The sequence below is a fragment of the Pituophis catenifer genome, unplaced genomic scaffold, assembly GCF_029215685.1.
Source record: "Pituophis catenifer annectens isolate HBS135680 unplaced genomic scaffold, rPitCat1.0.hap2 SCAF_2, whole genome shotgun sequence".
Taxonomy (NCBI): Eukaryota; Metazoa; Chordata; class Lepidosauria; order Squamata; family Colubridae; genus Pituophis; species Pituophis catenifer.
In genome coordinates, this window is record NW_027256882.1 from 169,645,699 (window position 1) to 169,664,651 (window position 18,953).

The 18,953-nt window shown below is 42.5% G+C and overlaps 1 protein-coding gene across 3 annotated transcripts in view; it reads right to left on the reverse strand.

Annotated features, from left to right (window-relative positions):
- The window catches only part of HDAC7 (histone deacetylase 7), a 236,173-nt gene that overhangs the window by 19,824 nt on the left and 197,396 nt on the right, over positions 1-18,953 (reverse strand). For 2 of the 3 annotated variants that reach the window (XM_070938019.1, XM_070938018.1), the window contains 7 exons: positions 17,227-17,435; positions 15,216-15,413; positions 13,316-13,544; positions 11,743-11,876; positions 7,830-7,950; positions 6,579-6,628; positions 3,408-3,515 (listed from right to left, as the gene is read on the reverse strand). In XM_070938019.1, coding sequence (XP_070794120.1) covers positions 3,408-3,515; positions 6,579-6,628; positions 7,830-7,950; positions 11,743-11,876; positions 13,316-13,544; positions 15,216-15,413; positions 17,227-17,435 — 1,049 coding nt within the window. Of the gene's footprint in view, positions 1-3,407; positions 3,516-4,032; positions 4,365-6,578; positions 6,629-7,829; positions 7,951-11,742; positions 11,877-13,315; positions 13,545-15,215; positions 15,414-17,226; positions 17,436-18,953 lie in introns of all 3 variants that reach the window. The other variant, XM_070938020.1, reaches the window with a different exon arrangement.

An 18,953-nucleotide genomic window follows, 5' to 3' on the forward strand; every position in this document is an offset into this window, starting at 1 on the left:
GCTTGGTGGGCATGACAGGGGAAAGATACTGCAAAATCTCCATTCCCACCCCACTCCAGGAGAAGGATACTGCAAAATCCCCATTCCCTATTTGCCGGTTCTCCGAAATACTCAAAATTTCCGCTACCAGTTCTCCAGAACCTGTCAGAACCTGTTGGATTTCACCCCTGGATTCGCTTAACAAAAGTGGCAGGGGCAAAACTCACTTAACAAATTTTTCGCTTAATGAGGTAAATGTTGGGCTCAGTTGTGGTCGTAAGTCGAGGACTACGTGTATGCACAGTGCTTAAAATAAATGTTTCATAGAAATGAAAAAAGCAGCATTAGGATGCATTACTGTAATTCAGGGGTCCTTAGCCACCAGGCCGCGGCCCATTTGGACCTGAGCTGCACAAGTGATGGATAAGCACACACACAACTCCACTTGTATAAGCGGTAGGCACTCGTGCTCACACGGAACCATCCCATCTCCTGCCCCCTTGCCAATCCATCAAAAGGAAAGATTGGAGACCATTGCTGTAACCGGATCAGTCACTGTAAAGTGGGGTGGGGGGGTAAGCTGCATTTATTTGAATCATATCTCAGTTTATTTGGCTGAAAGGTGAGTAATAGGATGTTCCCCCCTTAGTGGTTTGTTCTTCTGTTTGGGCTTTTTCATCCTTTAATTGGATTTTCTTATTAAGATGTGGTTATGTTGCTTCCTGTTATGAGACTGCATATTGTGGGCCTAATGTAATCAAAGCATGTCTTTTTCTGTTAAGGGCCAAAAGATCTACCGATTTTGACTATCGGTTTGTCAAATGCTCAGAATGGGCTTTGGCTTACAAAAGCATTTATTACAATCCAATGGTCAGCCGTGTTTAGAGATCATATGATATATGACTGCTCCTCTGGTTAAATTCTTTAAATGTTAGTAGGAAAAATGTAAACAAGCCAATGAGACATGGAAGTGCTTAAGTGTGGTTGGATCACCATCATTTTATCTGTTGGAAAGGCATGGCAATTCAGTGCTTTCTATTTTGAAACATTACAGCGTAACTCATGAATGTTCAAAATTTTAATTTTTTTTTTCAAGCAATAATTTAAATGGGCTAGATCTAATGTTGTGTGTATCTTTGGTGAGATTTTCTCCTCCTATCCTCTTTCCTGCAACCTCCCCCCTATAAGGGCTGCCCTTGTTTAGTGGTTCTGTCATTAAGCAAAGCAGTCACTAAGTGAAACTGTGACTGCTTAATGATCTTACTTCGGCTTCTCTTTTGCTTTACAGACCTGAAAGTGTAAGGATTGGTCATAAAGTTATTTTGTCACCACTATTGTAATTGCAAATGGTTGCTAAATGAGGCTATGCTAAATAATGACTACTTGTACTTCCAAAATCCAGACAAGATTTTAAGGTATTGGGGAACCTGGTGGGGAGTGTGTGAGAATAGCTCCTTCCTGTTTAGATGACAGAAAATACTCCATCAATTGACAACTATATGTGAAATTTCATGCATTGTTACAATTATAAGGATTAGTAATACTAATATGGTCATATTAAATATTTACGATACGGCAAAAAAGTTTAGGTTAAATCCAGCGCAAGAAAGATGCATTTCCCAATGAAAGCAATATGAAAAATTAGCCAAGATGAATTCAAGTCCCGCTGATTTCCCAAAAACATAAGAGCAGCAAACTTGCTTGGTAATCAACCATTAATCGACAGGCTAGCTAAGATACCACTAAACTTTTTTCTCATCTCTTATTTTTCTTTTCCATTTAAGATTTCCTGTTTAATAATTATTATTACATTTTTCATACTTCAGCAAAATACCGCTGACGTTAACTTAAAGTTGTATTATTTTGCTTGCCTTTTTTTAAGCTTGAGGTCCTTTTCAAAAATAGTAAAACCCCCACTGTGTCCCATTCCATTAAACTATATAGCCAAAGAAAAGAAATTGAAAACAATTTGCGTTTTTAAAGAGACATAATGTGATCAGTCCTACAGGGTGAGAACAACTGAGCTGTTTCATAGGGGCCTTTATTTTATTACTTCTAATTAAAACAGCTTTGTTTACGCTCTGAGATGTCATTACTAGTCAAACCTGATTAGCTATACCACTCCATGACATCAACACAATCATGTTATATTTCCTGACTGGATGGAATTCCTCTATGAAGGAAGAAACAATTATATCAAGGAAGAAGATGACAATAAAAGCTGAAAACAGGTCTGAAAAAAACGTTGACTAGTATTGCCTTCCTTCTCCTCTCTCTCTCTCTCTCTCTCTCTCTCTCTCTCTCTCTCTCCCTCCCTCCCTCTCTCTCTCTCTCCCCCCTTTCCTCCCCCTCCCCCCTCTCTCAATTCAGCCTGACAACTGAAATGGGTAAGTGTTCAATTAAAACACATTCCCAGGTTCAGCTGCCAAATGCCTGTGAATTGAACATTTGTTCCCTTGAAAGCCCAACAACAAAGACCATTGCTACACCTCCTTGAAGCCATTGCCAAAGCCTTGGGAGTCACCACAGAAGGTCCTTCTGCTTAACCAGCTGCAGTTGTGACTTCACTGGAGGATCCCGTTTTGAGCAAGTTTTTAACAGAAAGTTACATTAATCGGAAGAGGGCTAGAAACACCTGCTCCCTTCTTCAGATGCTGTATATGTGCAACTGTTCTGTGCTATAACAAGTTGAAGTCAGTTTAGGGGCAGGGAGAGGACTCTGATTATCCTTGTCAGAATCATTAATGGAAATTATATTTATTTCCATACACCACTTCAGCTTTTGCAGTGTCCCCCACCCCCACCCAGATTCTGTGCTTATCCAGTCTTTTGGAATACCCAGCAAGGATGATAATGTGTAGGTGAGGTTGGAAGATGTGGGCACTTTTTAATTCCCTGACCATCATCAATGGAAGATCCTGCTGAGATACCAGCAGTTGCCCCACAAGGCCAGGTGCTGATGGTAGTCCACCCAAACCCTGAAAGCAGAAACAGAATGATGGGAAACAATTTTTGAAAGAGACAGCCAATTAGATGCAATGCTTAAGGCATCAGGCTAGAAATCAAAAGACTACGAGTTTTAGTCCCACTCTAGGCACAAAGCTAGCTGGGTGACTTTGGGCCAGTCACGCTCTTTCAGCTAGGAAGCAGGTAATGGCAAACCAAATCTTGCCAAGAAAACTGCAGGGACCTCAATACTAACTTGAAGGTGTGCATGCACTCAAACACCAAAAACATCCTTGAAAGGTGAGAGGAGTAGAATGGACAGACGTGCATGGGAAGTTCATGCAACTCTGCATTTTATCTCTGCAAAAAATACATTTTGGAAACCCCCCTTTGAGATCACCACATGCTCTTTTGTCTTAGAAATCCAAGAGGTGAGGGAGGGGCACTCCCCATCTATCTTGCTGTCCCACCAGGGCTCTTACCTTAAGCTGTCGACTGGCCACTTTGAAGGCCAGCTCAGTCACGCTGCCAGCTGCCCACCGGGCAGCATTGCTGGAGTGCAGCTCATTCCAAATGGTGTCACTGTCCACCTGGACCCAGTAGGAGACAAAGAAGAGTTCAGTCTACAGAAAGGGCCCTGTGGTTACATTTCTGCGCACAGCAACAAATAAACCCACGATATGGACTAATGGTATATGCACACAAACACACATACAATCTCCCAGGAGATGGGGTAGGAGAAAATCAATGGAAAAGCTGTTGGACACCATCGCTAGTTTTGGATCAAGGAGACTTTTCTTCAGAGAGGGGTTCTTTTCAGGGCTCTCTGATCAAATCAACTGTCAAATGCAGCACTATGACATGGACATCCTCTCTTTTGAGGGCAAATCAGAACGGTGCAGCCCTTGGCATGCAACACGTGCCCGTTCATGAACCACAACAACAGCCTGGCTAGACAACAACCCCATCCCCAATTCTTCAACTTTGCTGGGCTCCCACAAGTTCCTTCGACACCAACATGCAGGAGAGCTTTCCCAACACATTTCCCCTCCCCCCCTCTAGAGTTAGTTGCAAAAGTTGGGGGCAGGAAGAACCCATTCTTTTTACCTTCTTGATTCTATTTGATTTTTTTTTTTCAAAAACAAACATCTTGGTTTGATCAGGATCACGTCATCGGCAAAGTAAGAGCCGGAAAACCTCAGAGATTCTCTTCTGATCAACTCCATGTGTAAGCAGAGCCTGCCTTCTGCCTTAGTGCTCCAGGCGCGCAACTCCCTCTCCCTCTCTTTCTCTCCGGGTGCAAGGGAGGGGGAAGAGAAGATCCAAGCCCCGTCAGTAAGGACAAAGGAAAGGGGGAAAGAAAGAAGGAACCAGAGAGCAAGAGAAAGGGAGCAAAAGGTTAAGAGAAGGAGAAGAGGGATGGTCGGGGAGGCAGCATCCTGGAAAAAAGAGAGTGAGAAAAAAAAAAAGGCACGCAAGAAGGCGATGAACGAAAGTGAACGTGGCAGAGAGCCCAGAGGGAGGGACACAAGAGACAGAGAGAAGGAGGGGCCAGGGAGATTTTCTCCAATCTAACCCTATTCCCCCAACCCTTCTCAGGAATACTTCTGAACAAGGCTGGGACTGAACATCAGAATGGAAGCGGGATAAGAAATAGAAGGGGTGCAATAGACCATCGTCATTCCAGCAGTACGGAGCGCTATTCTTGCTAAACAGAGACAGCCAAGGTCTGGATTATACCATCAGACTGTAGGCAGAACTCACTGGGTGAAAGGCTCTTCACACAAAATCTGTTTAATGCTGCAAATCATGCGCTAATGGAAAGTCTAGCCAAGAACTCTTTGACATCTAATTTACTAGGCCAGGAAATAGTGTCAGTGGTATAATTGTCCCCTTCAAACTCTACTGACTGTATGCAAGTTCTTTACAGATAGTCCTCAACTTACGACCACAATTGAGCTCAAAATTTCTGTTGCTAAGCGAGACATTTGATCAGTGAATTTTGCTCAATTTTATGACCTTTCTTGCCACAGTTGTTAAGTGAATCACTGCAGTTATTAAATTACTGTTAAGGGAATCATTGCATTTGTTAAGTTAGTTCCCCCAGTTGTTAAGGGAATCTGGCTTCCCCGTATTACTTGGCTCGTCAGAAGGTCGTAAAAGGGGATCACATGACCGTGGGACACAGCAATGGACATAAATATAAACTCATTACTACGCATTTGAATTCTGATTACCTGACCATAGGGTTGCTGCAATGGTCGCTAAGTGTGAAAAATAGTCATAAGTCACTTTTTTCAGTGCCGTTGTAACTTCGAACGGTCACTAAATAAGCTGTTGTAAATTGAGGACTACCCGTATTTACTCAAATACAAATCGTTTTCTTATTAACTAGATATAGAGGACAGTGTATGGCTGGAGAAAAGGACACACTGAAGAAAGGTTAAAAAAAAAAAAGTAAGGGACTTAGCTAAGATGGGCCAAATATATTTGTTTGCTGGTGTGTACATTTTACCAAGATTTTCCCCAAAACATTTGAGCTGAATTCATTGGCCATCACATGGTATGTGATATGACAGTCAGATCTTGTCACGCCTACACAGAAAACCCTGGTGGGTTTCACATATGACTCAGTGACTTCACAATAACCTGGGGAACAGCATGGTGAAGTTTACTAGAGACAACTGGAGCCTCCTAATTGAAGTTGGCCTTCAAAGAGCCTATATCTAATTCACTAGGGGATTCTAGTCCAAACAGATTTGGAGGTCCATGGATACCTTTCCTCTGGCCAACAGGCTTAGTGAAACGTCCCTTGCCCATCAACAGAAGTTGCCAAGATCCTGTTCCAATTTAGGAATATTTTGACCTTAACATTGTGAAACTGAGCAAGTGGGTGGGACAGTTTACTGGAATCCCTTTTCCAGTTTCTTGGAGCACCTCTGCTCTCTCCCAATGCTCCCAGATGTGAGAGAATTGAGTAGCATGTTGGGGTAAGCAGCAGTCTTGCTATGGAAGTGATAGGTATGAATCTCTCCCTTTTGGCTTGTCCCCTTAATCCTTAAACTTCCTTCACAAGACAAACTGGAGAAAAAGCATAGTTGCCGCCCTCAACCACCCAGAACCAGATTAGAAAGTCTGTAAAAGGAGTTCTGATAATAATAATAATAATAATAATAATAATAATAATAATAATAATAATAATAATAATAATAATAATAAAATCCATTAAGGAGAGAGGTAGGCACTCCTTGACCCCTGTGGCCTGAGTGACAAAGATCTATCTAGAAATAACACTCCACCCTCTGACTGAATATCAGATTTGCCTCATGTTCTGATTCATACCTTGTACTCACATGACATGAAATGGATCACATTCTCTAAGCTCATTTTAGATGAGCTATGCTAAGGCCTAGCATAGCCTAGCAGCTAGGCTATGCCAGTTAGCAATAGGCAGACCAATCATCTGCAATTTTTTTTGGACTTGAAACATTCCAACTCTCTCCCTTCCACCCCTGAGCATTCCAGTGTTGTGCCTCCTTTGTTTCTTGGAAATCCAGTCGGCACAAACCAACTTCATCCTGTTTTCATGGGAAACAAGGTATGGGAAGGAATCTTGGATGGAAACCATCCCGCCTGCTGCAGGAGACGCTTACCCCAACTCCACCACAGGGCAGCATGACAAACATCCGCTGGGACAGGATTCCTGCAAGAAAGCGAGAGAAGGCAATGGGGCTGTAACCAAGTATATGAGAGTCAGATTGTTGGGTGTACCACAGCGCTACACACAAACCATTTGAAAAGGGGGAGAATACATTCAAAGGAGCTCTAGGAGTTTTAGTTCTCTGAAGAGGCAAATTGGAGAATGTTTTGTATCTTTACAGCAATGGCAATAGCACTTAAGAGTTATATACCGCTTCACAGTGCTTTACAGCTCTCTCACCGGTTTACATCATCAGCATATTGCCTCCAACAATCTTCATTTTACCAAAGGATGGAAGGCTGAGTCAACCTTGAGCCAGTCAGGATTGAACTGCTGGCAGTCGGCAGAATTAGCCTGCAATACTGCAATCTTACCACTGTGCCACCAATGGCACTTCGAAGTAGACTTCTTAAGAGTTAAAATTAGTTTCAAATGAATTGGGCATGTTATATATCATATGGACATACTTCCACTTTGGGGAAGAGTAGAAATAGGGAAACACTGTTGGTACACATATTTATGGATAGATATGCACATGCAATATAAAAGGTATGGTAAATCTGAAGCGGAATGCTCTGCTTGTAGTTGAAGAGATATTTTGCACATATAAAAGTCAGACAGAGAGAGAGAGACGGGGGGTGGCCTCTCAATTAATTTGTCATTTATTTAAAATACTAATATGTTTCCTATTATGTATCAAACAGAATCTTCTCATGGGATACTCTGTGGAGCCCCATCTTGCAAAAGTGACCTTGGGTTTGAGACAATGTTTAAGATTGTTGGACTGGAGAAACCCTCATTCAAGCACTAGAGGAAAACAATGACTGCATTATCTTTGAGGTTATAAAGGAGAAATGACTATTGTCTTCTTATGCCACTTGGAGCTCCCTAGAAGAAAAGTAGGATATAAATGAAATAAAACGGCAAATAAAGGATGCAAGAAGCGTGCAGCATAGCTGAAGACTCCCTTCACTTGAAACACCCTAGATTTTCCATTTCTTCTCAACACTGACTAGATCTCAGCCATCTGCCAGCTATTAATCCTGGGATTGTATTTATCAAATGGAGCATATCTACAAGAGACACCAACGCAGAGAGATTGCAAGAGGGTTCTGGCAGGTCTTGGCTCCAAGAGACGAGGAGAGTCCTTTTTGGCTCTCAACTTCTATCCATGGATGAAGGGAGACATTATATTGCCTCTTACCTGCCAATTTGCCGTTATCCAGCTTCAGGCGACTGAGGGGGTTGGTGCCGTACAACAGCACGTGACGCTCAGTATGAACAGACTGCAGCTCCTCCAGCGTGGCTTTGCGTCCTCGAAGGCACTAGCAGAAAAACAAGGGTTGGTTTACATCACAAGAAGCAGACAACGCAATGGGCTTCTGTGGATATTCCAGGAAGCTGACTGAGATTCTGGGGAGAAAATAACGAGGCTCTGAGAAAAAGATAATATTTCTAGGATTTGATTTACCCGTGTTTCCCCGAAAATAAGACTCTGTCTTATATTTTTTTGAACCCTGAAATAAGCACTTGGCCTTAATTTTGGGGAGGTCTTATTTTGGGGCGCATGGAGCAAGATGGGGCTCCTCTTGCCGTCTTAAATGATTTCCAACTCTGCGTTTAAATATTTTCGGGGAGGGCTTATTTTCAGGGGGAGGCTTATTTTAGCGCATGTGCTCAAAAGCCCGATTGGGCTTATTATCAGGGGATGTCTTATTTTCGGGGAAACAGGTATCAGCTGCTGCTTCAGTGCCAGCTGCAGCATTCTGGTCTTTCTAAAAATTGAGGCTGTCTCTAGACCCTCTCCTTGCCTTGCTTAAAGGGGGAGGCACATCCTGAAAGGAGGCAGCCATTTAAGGTAGTGGATGCAGGGCCTCTCTTAAGAATGGACAAAGTCTGATCAGATGCCACTAATTCATGGCATGTATACAGATAGTGGTAGTCTTCGACTTACGACAGTTCATTTAGTGACCGTTCAACATTACAAAAGCACTGAAAAAAGTGACTTATGACTGTTTTTCACAGTTATGACCATTGCAGCAGCCCCATGGTCACAGGATCGAAATTCATATGCTTGGCAATTGACTCATACTTATGACAATAGTTTCAGTGTCCTTGGGTCATGCGATCTCCTTTTGCGACCTTCTGACAAGCAGAGTCAACGGGGAAACCAGATTTGCTTAACAATCAAGTTTCTAGCTTAACAACTGCAGTGATTCACTTAACAACTGTGGCAAGAAAGGTTGTAAAATGGGTTAGACTCACTTAACAAAGGTCTCACTTAGCAAGATAAATGTTGGGCCCAATTGTGGTCATAAGTTGAGGGCTACCTATACTCTACGGAGAAATTTTCCCAAAGCAACATGACTGAAGCAGCTTGTACACAACCATTGTCCTAAAAGATTTCTGCAAACTGGTTCCCCTGCCAATGGGCCAATGGAACAATTCTGGGTTTTTTTTCCTTCCCTCTATTTCATCCATAAAGACATTGTCATGTTTAGAACAACCTTCTGGATCTCTCTTTCTCTCTCTCTCTCTCTCTCTCTCTCTCTCTCTCTCTCTCTCTCTGTGTGTGTGTGTGTGTGTGTGTGTGTGTGTGTGTGTGTGTATTGTGTGTGTGTGTGTGTGTGTGTGTGTGTAGAAGCACACTGTTGTTGCCTGGGAACATTCTATCCATCCACAAAGAATGTGCACATGGTCCACCTAGTTAATTTAGTTGGAACAAATACTAGAGATAGGAAGGGAATCTAAGCTTACTTTGCAGATATTAAGTAAAAGAAAAAAACCAGAGGAAAGGAAAAGCTAAATCTCTGATTCAAGCTATATGGGGATTGAAGGGCTTTAAAAGAAACGAAATGTCCATAATTGTTTTGAGATGTGTGAATGTTTCTGGTGCGATGCACATCTGTCGGGCATCTGCAAAGTTGGCATCTTCATAAAACCTGGCTAGAATTTATGGAACCTGCTTGCCGCTCAATTCATCAAATGCTTTTGAATTATCTGAGAAACTAATAGTGGTTTTTATGTCTACATCAGTGGATAAAACGTTTAACTATGGAAATATCCATTGTTTTAATCACTGGCTGGAAAGATGATGACGGGGGAGGGCTGTAAGGAGAGGTATTTATGAAGAATTATGGCTAAGTAGGTGTTGCTTCAGTATGGGAACGCAAGGCATTGCTTTTTTGATTGGGTTTGGGTTCCTCCAGAAAAGGTTCTAAATTTCTTCATCTTTGGTTCTTACAATCTAGAGCCACCCCAAATGTACCGGGACTGCAAAACTCAGAATTCCAAGCAATGGGGTCTTCAGGACATTGCAATCAAAACCACATGGAGGAGATTAAAGAAAGTTGTCCTATTTTTGACTTCCCCAACTTTCTTTTTGTACTCTAACTCCACTCTAAAATGGATTGGAAAGTGGAACATAGAAGATATTTTTTTTTAAAAAAAAAAAAATATCCAACCTGTTTTTTTTATACATCATCAAGAAAAAAACTTCCTCTCCTTTAAATGGAAAAAAGACTGGTTTATGTTTTTTCTAATTTCTTGAGGAGCTTAGAAATTAGGGCCACAAAAGTCTTACCATCCTCACCAAAATATAATAACCAGGTATTTGGAGGGAAGGGGTGAGAAAGGGAGGGAGGGAGGGGGTAGAAGAACTAGTTAAATTGGAAAACAGCCAATTGATCAGAAATAATAAATAGGCCACCTCCTGTGTATTTTATAGCAGCCTGACGTGCAAAAATCAACAGTGAAGTTTTTTTTTTCACACCAGAGAATTAACTATTACCATCTGCTTTTTCTGCAGATGAAGTATTGCTCTATCTGCAAGATACAATTCCCAATAAAAATCAGGTCATTCAAATATTCATATAATAAACCACTTCCCTCTCTTAGCCCTAGACTAAGGGTGGTTCAAAAATATCTGTCTACTAATCTCCAATGAAGAATGTGAGAAGAATCCTTTGTCTTACAGTGAATTGATTTGCACTTATTGAGAGAGAGGGGGGGGGAGGGAGGGAGGGAGGGGGAGAGAGAGGGGGGGAAAGGGAAAGAGATTTAAAATGTCATTTCTGCTTGGAACACAATCTAATAAAATTACATGAAATCATAGGGAAGAAGTATGCTTACAAATAATATTACTCTCATAATCATATGCAAGTTTGAATCAATTCCTCTTTTAGATTAATAGTATACACTAATTTAAATGTACGTAGCCCTCAATTTATGACCATTCGTTTAGTGAGTGATTGTTCAAATTCCACAGCTGAAAGAAGTAACTTATGATGGTCCTCAGATTTATGACTGTTGCGGTGTCCCCATGGTCACGCTTGACAGCCAGTATATATTTATGTCCGTGATCACGTGATTGGCATTTGCGACCTTCCCAACTGGCTTCTGACTGGCAAAGACAATAGGGAAGACAGCAGGGAAGGATGCAAATAGCTATCACGTAATGTCTTACTTAATGTCTGCTTCACTTAATGATAGATCTTTCCAGTCCCAATTGTGGTAGTAAATCAAGGACCCTCTGTGTTGCTTCTTTAGCAATCTTTCCTTTATAAGGTTGACTCTTTCCTTTATAAGGTCAACAGAGTACTGCTGTTGAATAGCTACTCTGAATTTTGAATGTTTTAGAAAGTAACAGTACCTCTTTCATTTATTTATTTATATCGCCCTTTTACTATTTTTATAGACCACTCAAGGTGGCAAACATCTGTCGTCTCTCATCCTGTAATAGGAAGGCAACAGTAGTAAAGCTAAAGTTCTGAGGGTGGGCAAAACCATGAAGAGTTGTACATTTTGATTCAAATATGTTTCTAGCCCACATTGCTGCAGAAATTAATTGAAGCTAAAGTACCAGTGGCACGAGATGCCATTTAGTTTTCTAAAAACCGTTGCCCAAAATTTGTTTTTATAAACAACAACAATCCCACCATCACCACTTTCCAAATAGAAATGTAAATTTAAAAAAACAACCACCACCAAATTAGCCATTAGTAAAATGGCTTATTGAAAAGCTAAAAAAATACTTGTCTTGTAGATTGTGTAGCTAAATCAGGTTGGGAGAATAGAGGATTGTTCTGTATTCACATCTGGCCTGCACTGCCCCCTACCTCACACTGGTTGCGTAGGCCACGTTCCTGCAGGCGAGACCAGATGCTCTGGATTCGGCCTGCATGCTCAGGATGGTTGCTGTTGTCTCCACACGAACACTGATGTTTCAGCATGACAGAGTCATACACGATCCCTAAAACAGGAGGAAAAGAGGCACCCAAGTCATTCACAAAGCTGGGGTTTTCTTTGGACTCAGTGAGTCTTCAGTGTTAGTTTAAACCTGAAGATTGAATTGCCCACCCCCGCTTCCCGGAATCATCTTTCTAGGACAAAAGACAGCCTTTGAGGGGAGAAGTTAGAGATAAATTTGGATGAAGCTAATGGAATGGATGAATGGCAGGCAAAACCCTGTAAAGATGGCTTTCATAGCCTGGGTGAGGGGAGGAGCTCTTTTCCTCTTGGCAAAAATCATGTGACCGCAGCCTCATGTTAAAGTTTGGAAGTCTAATGGACCAATGTCCTGGCAATACCAGCAGTCTTTGGCTTACAACCACAATCGGGAGCAGAGTTTCCATTGCAAAGCAAGGTGGCTGAGTAGCACCCACTTTTACAATCTTTTTTTACCACCATTGTTAAGCAAACCACTGCCGTTGTTAAGTGAACCGTATGGTTGTTAAGTGAATCTGGATTCCCCCGTGGACTTTGCTTGTGGGAAGCCAGCTAGGAAGTTTCACATAGTGGTCAGATGATCCCCGGACACTGCTACTGTTGTGGCCAAGTGCCCGAATTTTGATCACGTGACTATGGTGATGCCGTGATGCTTGTAAGCGAGAAGACTGGTGGTTTTTTTCATAATTCTGAACAGTCACTAAATGAATGTTTGTAAGTTGAGGACTACCTGTACCCTTTTCCTGGTCAGGAACAGACAGTAATTGTTTCTCTGTGTCATATAATATTGTATATACTGGTATATGCATAATTTTATATTTATTTATTTTGTCATGTTTATGTAGTGTATATTGGAGGTGGTGACCCTTTGAGAGCTGTATGCAACAAAATTTCATTTTAATGCATGCCAATTAGTGTACATTCGAAGTGGCAATAAAGTTATTCCAAGTCTCATTAGGGATTGAGGAAGGTAAGGAGGGAAGAGAATCCGAGCATGGCCCCAGATCATGTATCATAATAAGCTATGTTTAGTTTTAACTGTGGTTTGTTGAGCAAGCCACAATCAAGTTCACATTATGCTACAAATCATGGTTTGCAAACCAATAGTTAGAATTACATGTCACATACAGATGATGATAGAAAAAGAAGGGAGTGGGGAAAATAACTTGCTGGCCAGAGTCGCATGTCAACTGTTATGTACAACACTAGTAGCTTGTCACTCCCTTCTTGCAAGTTGTTTTTTCTTTTTTCAGTTTCTCCCTATCGCCCCTGGATTTCCTGATGGTCTACTACCCGAATATTAATCAGGTCCAATCCAGGTTAACTTTTTGGAGAACGTTTGGTTAAGTGCATCCATTGTCAATGACAATGAGAAGCATAAATATATATATATTTCAGGGGGTGTCACCTTGAGTTGTATGTTGATTGATTTACACAAAATCAAGGGAAAACTTTGCGTTTTACCTGTGGTGAAGCGTGGTTTGATGGATTGTTCTGGCACTGGAAGTGGGATGACCTTGGAAGACGTGTCCTGGCTAGGTAGACAGGCGGTGGCCGGAGCGGGTGAGGAATGAGCTCGAGAGAGGGGCCGGTGGCCGCCCCGTGCGGCTGGGGTCAGCAACGAGTCGGCAGGCTGCCTTCGGAGGAGCTGTTGCTGTTGCATACGCTGCTGTTGTTCCCAGACATAATGTGCCTGTGGATGGAATTAAGAGCCTGGTCACGTGGGGGAGTCCTAGTGCCCATCGTTTCCACTAAAACAAAAAAGGGAGGCTTCTGCACTGGCTTGGCTTAGCAGCTGGCGCCCTCTAGTGCATTTGGGTGGCAAAGACATAACGATAGCCATTAGATGGGAGAGAAATTAGAATTAGATGGGAGAGAAAATATCTATGTAGAGATTCTCAGTCATCCAGGTCCCAAAGGTGCTGAAGAAGCTTCTTGGATGAGAAACGAAATGTCTTCAAAGAAAAAACAAAAAATCCACTTGCCTCTTGAAAAAAAAAAACACCTTTGGGACAAGAGAGAAAAGAACAGGAAAAAGGGGTTCTCTCTGTGTCAGAGAAAAGCAGCTAGATAAACTCAGAAGCTTTCTAGGAAAGTCAAAAGGCAATTTTTGAACCCTTTCCTGGCACAGACACTGAAAATTAAAGGATGTTTCTAATTCAGCCTATGAAACTCTAGGACAGCCTTCCCTAGCTTTGGGGAAATGTGATCAGGCACAGGGGTGGGTTCTACTTACCTTTACTACTGGTTTGCAACGGGGGCCGCGCGCACGCGCTCGCTTCACTCACGCGCATGTGCGCTCTTCTGCACAAGCGCAGAAGCTTCTGCACATGTGCAGAAGAATTTTGATGACGTCAAGGTCAGTGGGCAGAGCCTCCCGCCGGTTTTACTACCGGTTCTATAGAACCGGTGCAAACCGGGGGCAACCCACCACTGATCAGGGATGATCATGGGTCAGGCTTGCTAGGGAATTACAGAGTGGAGACTAAGGCTATCAAAGGAATGTTCTACTGGACATGTTCTATGTCCAGTAGAACTGGAATGTTCTATGTTCTACTGGAAGAACATGTTTTAGGGGTGCAATATCAGGAGCCCAAATCACACTCTTATAATTATCTTATTGTTGTGTGCATGTGTGTGGAAGGGAGAAGGAGAAGGAGAAAGCAATCACCCTCTGAGCAGAAAGAGGGCATAATGATGAGAGAGAAACAGTCTTTGTTATATCTGCTTGGAAATTAGACACATTGCCTTCCTTTTGATTTATGTTCCTGCTTCTCTAAGAAATGCATTTAGGATTACCATTAATAAACCACTTTTCTATTGGGGGGGATCTATTATTTGCCAAGGGCTGTTAAATGAGACAGTTAAATCTGACAGTTAAAGCTATGTGATGTCATTATGCAAAAGATATACGTGGTCAGAAATGACATCATGGGTATTATGACATCATTGGCATAATTGCTGCACAGATGTTTTGATATGGAAATCTAGTCTGTTGAATGGGAAATCTGTTATGTCACAGGGAAGCAAATGGCCTGCTGTTTATTTCCTCCCAAGGCATTCCAAGAAAAAGCATGGAAATGAAAGGAGTGTGGGCAGAATATTTCTTTGGGAAAGAGAGAAATTTAACTCCGTCACCTTCACTATAGTTCAAGACTAGCTGCATCCATGGGCATGTGGTGTGTGCAGTCACAAAAAAATTAAGTGCGTGTTTTCGCACAATTGTTGTAGGCTCCCAACTCTGCAGGAAAGACAAACCGCAGGATGCCAGAAGCACAGCAGTCTTTATCTTTGTTAACATACAGCCTTTTGGAAGAAGGAAAACGTTTATTTAAGTTCCCTTTTCCCGGTTTGTTTCCAATACCTGATGAAGAACAAGTTCCTCTCGAGGCTGCTGACCCAACCTGGAGATCCTCTCTGCTTCCTTGCTGCCGCCTCCCGACGGTGAAGGCTCCCCCTGGCCCTGGGGCTGCTCATACAGATCTTCTCCTGCCATGGCCTCCATGTCTTCGGAAGAGGGGATCTGCTGCAGGCGAGGCTTCTCACTGGATTTGGCCATGCGCTGTGCAGGGGGTGGATGGGAGCAGGGAGACAATCATGAAGGAGCAGGCAAGCTCAGCAAACTCACAGCCATCCCCGATTATGGAAATACAAATGGTTGGCAAGTGATCTCAGCTTCAGCCTGTCATGTATACTCACCTATAAGCAGACCTTCAAATTTTAAAACAGAATATTATGAAAAATGTGCCGCCTGTGGATAAGCTTGTTTGTCCACAGATGGACTTATCTGTGAGTATACATGGGAAAGATGGGCCCTTTTAAAAGGGTTTACCATATATAGCCTCCCAGAGTCATTTGGTTGAGATGGGTGGCCATAGAAATTAAGAAAGAAAGAAAGACGGAATGACGGAAAGAGAGGAAGGAAGGAAGGAAGGAAGGAAGGAAGGAAGGAAGGAAGCAAGCAAGCAAGCAAGGAAGGAAGGAAGGAAGGAAGGAAGGAAAAGCAAGCAAGGAAGGAAGGAAGAAAGGAAGGAAGGAAAGAAGGAAGGAAGGAAAAGCAAGGAAGGAAGGAAGGAAGGAAGGAAGGAAGGAAGGAAGGAAGAAAAAGCAAGCAAGGAAGCAAGCAAGCAAGGAAGCAAGCAAGCAAGGAAGGAAGGAAAAGCAAGCAAGGAAGGAAGGAAGGAAGAAAAAGCAAGGAAGGAAGGAAGGAAGGAAGGAAGGAAGGAAGGAAGGAAGGAAGGAAAAGGAAGGAAGGAAGGAAGGAAGGAAGGAAGGAAGGAAGGAAGGAAGGAAGGAAAAGCAAGCAAGGAAGGAAGGTAGGAAGGAAGGAAAAGCAAGGAAGGAAGGAAGGAAGGAAGGAAAGAAGGAAGGAAGGAAAAGCAAGGAAGGAAGGAAGGAAGAAAAAGCAAGCAAGGAAGGAAGCAAGCAAGGAAGCAAGCAAGGAAGGAAGGAAAAGCAAGCAAGGAAGGAAGGAAGGAAGAAAAAGGAAGGAAGGAAGGAAGGAAGGAAGGAAGGAAGGAAGGAAGGAAGGAAGAAAGGAAAAGCAAGCAAGGAAGGAAGGAAGGAAGGAAGGAAGGAAGGAAGGAAGGAAGGAAAAGCAAGCAAGGAAGGAAGGAAGGAAGGAAGGTAGGAAGGAAGGAAAAGCAAGCAAGGAAGGAAGGAAGGAAGGAAGGAAGGAAAAGCAAGGAAGGAAGGAAGGAAGAAAAAGCAAGGAAGAAAGGAAGGAAGGAAGGAAGGAAGGAAGGAAGAAAAAGCAAGGAAGGAAAGAAGGAAGAAAGGAAGGAAGGAGAAAGAAAGAAAGAAAGAAAGAAAGAAAGAAAGAAAGAAAGAAAGAAAGAAAGAAAGAAAGAAAGAAAGAAAGAAAGAAACTCTCAGATAAATTGAAACCAATTTTTTTTTTGGGGGGGGGAGTCATTTTGGTACCTAAAATTCTCAACTTATCTACAAGTATATATAGTATTTTGAGGACTGAATAGCCTTCTGGACGTAGTGAGGCATCACACTTTCTTACTACAATGTGTCCTTTCCTTGCCCTGCCAGCAATCCATCTTGTGTGGTTTTAGCTTTTTTTTTAAAAAAAGAAATATTATTAATAACAGCATAATTAGAAAGATTTGATTTCAGATACACCCTTGGAAGACTAGGGGGTATGCTCTATTGCCAATTCCAGGCCTTCTTTACTCTGTGCTTTAAAAAGGTTCCGTGCCCTATAAAATATAAATGAATGGCCAGGTAACTTTTCTCCATTAGTAATCTGTCCCCAAATGAATCAGATCTCTTGTGGGGTGGGGGTAAGAAATATGTCCTCTCCCCCAAATCCCTGGGATCACATCCTCCTGCTCAGTGGCTGAAGAGGACCAAAACGTGGAGCCCACCTTTCCCAGCTGGGTCTGCTGCTTCAGATGCTCCAGGAGGAAAGCGTGGTGCTGCTGGTACGCCAGTTGCTGCTGCACAGTTCTGGGGTTGGATGGCAGAGGCTCCGAGCGGGTCCGTCCCAAGGGCTTATGGATCACCGGCATCGGCAGCCGCTCCGAAGGAAGCACTGAAGGGCTGAAGTGAAAGGGGACTGATCCCAGCCCTGGAACTGCGAACAGAGGAGACATGGGATTGAAGGTAGCAGGGGGCACTCCAAAAGACTTAGAGGCACATTCACATGTGGTGGGAACAAACGGATTCAGAAAACAGCCCTTGCAAATGCTGTAAAGAGTCTGAGAGAATTCTTAAAACTCAGCATGCATTTCTAGTCCATGGTGGTGCAGAGCTGTGGAGAATGCAGAGAATGCAGTACTGCAGGGCTAACTCACTGCTTGCTCCAGCAGTTCGATCCTGACCGGCTCCAGGTTGACTCAGCCTTCCATCCTTTCAAGGTCGGTAAAATGAGGACCCAAAATTGTTGGGGGAAAATATGCTGATTCTGTAAACCGCTTAGAGAGGGCTTTAAAGCACTGTGAAGTGGTATGTAAGTCTAAGTGCTATTGCTATGGAAAGAGTCTGTTCTAAATGATGCGCCGTAAGCATTAGGTTATGAAACTTGTCTGTTTTCAGGTTTCTAGTCCACAAGACTAAAATAAAACCCCCACAATAAACAAACAAATGAACCTAACTAAAATGACCTCCCAACAATACAAAGTGTCCCTTTTCACTCTCAGAATCACAGCCTGCTTATTCTTACTCTAAGGATAAAGGGACTGCAATTTAAAAAGAGGATAAGCAGGAGGGAATAACTTATACATTCTTCTCCCAAACGGCTGAAAATTGTATCAAAATTTGAAATCGCCAACAAAAACCCAGTGTCACCCCAAGAAACACATTAACAGACACTTACCCAAAGCATAAATATATAAAACACTGAAAATGCAACAATATATGGATTAACTATAGCCAATTAGATTTTATACCTCCAGGATTAGGCATTTGGTACTTTCCAAAACTGTTGGGACACATTTCCTACAACTGAGTTTGTGAGTTTTATTTTACAAGAGATTAAAATTGGCCCTTTGGGTGGGAGGTGGGAGTGTAAAATATCTGCAAGGGGCCACGTTACTGAACCCCGAAGTATAGGATCTCACTGTAATTTATTTACATTACATATATATAGTTGCAATATTTCTGCACTTGATGTAAGTCTGCCTTAAAGCTCTTCTTGCTAATAATGCTGGTTTGCGGTTGTTTTTAACAGACGGTGGCATTTAAGTGTTTTCCTCCATGCTACAATTGGGAAAAGCCCTCTGTTCCTCCTCCTCCTCCGGGGTTGCCATGCACAGAAAAATGCTCTGCAGGTCCTGAAAGGCTAATCCCAGGGCATTAGTACGTACATCTTGAGCTGATTTTGAATACAACATCAAGTCACCTGAGATTTTACTGCAGTGATTGAGATCATCAATGGAAGTAGCAAAGTGAAGGCCGATGTTCAACAGGCCCACAGGAGCAAAGCAGGACCTTTCTTCTTTGAAAGATAGTAACCATGCACCATGTCCCTGTTACCTCTTGATAATTATGCTCCTTCTGAAAGGCCTTTCTAGAAATGCTGAATGCTAATACCTGTGGGTGCACACCAAGAATTGTCCTACACCTTGCTAACGCTAGGCAGGCCTTCAAGTAT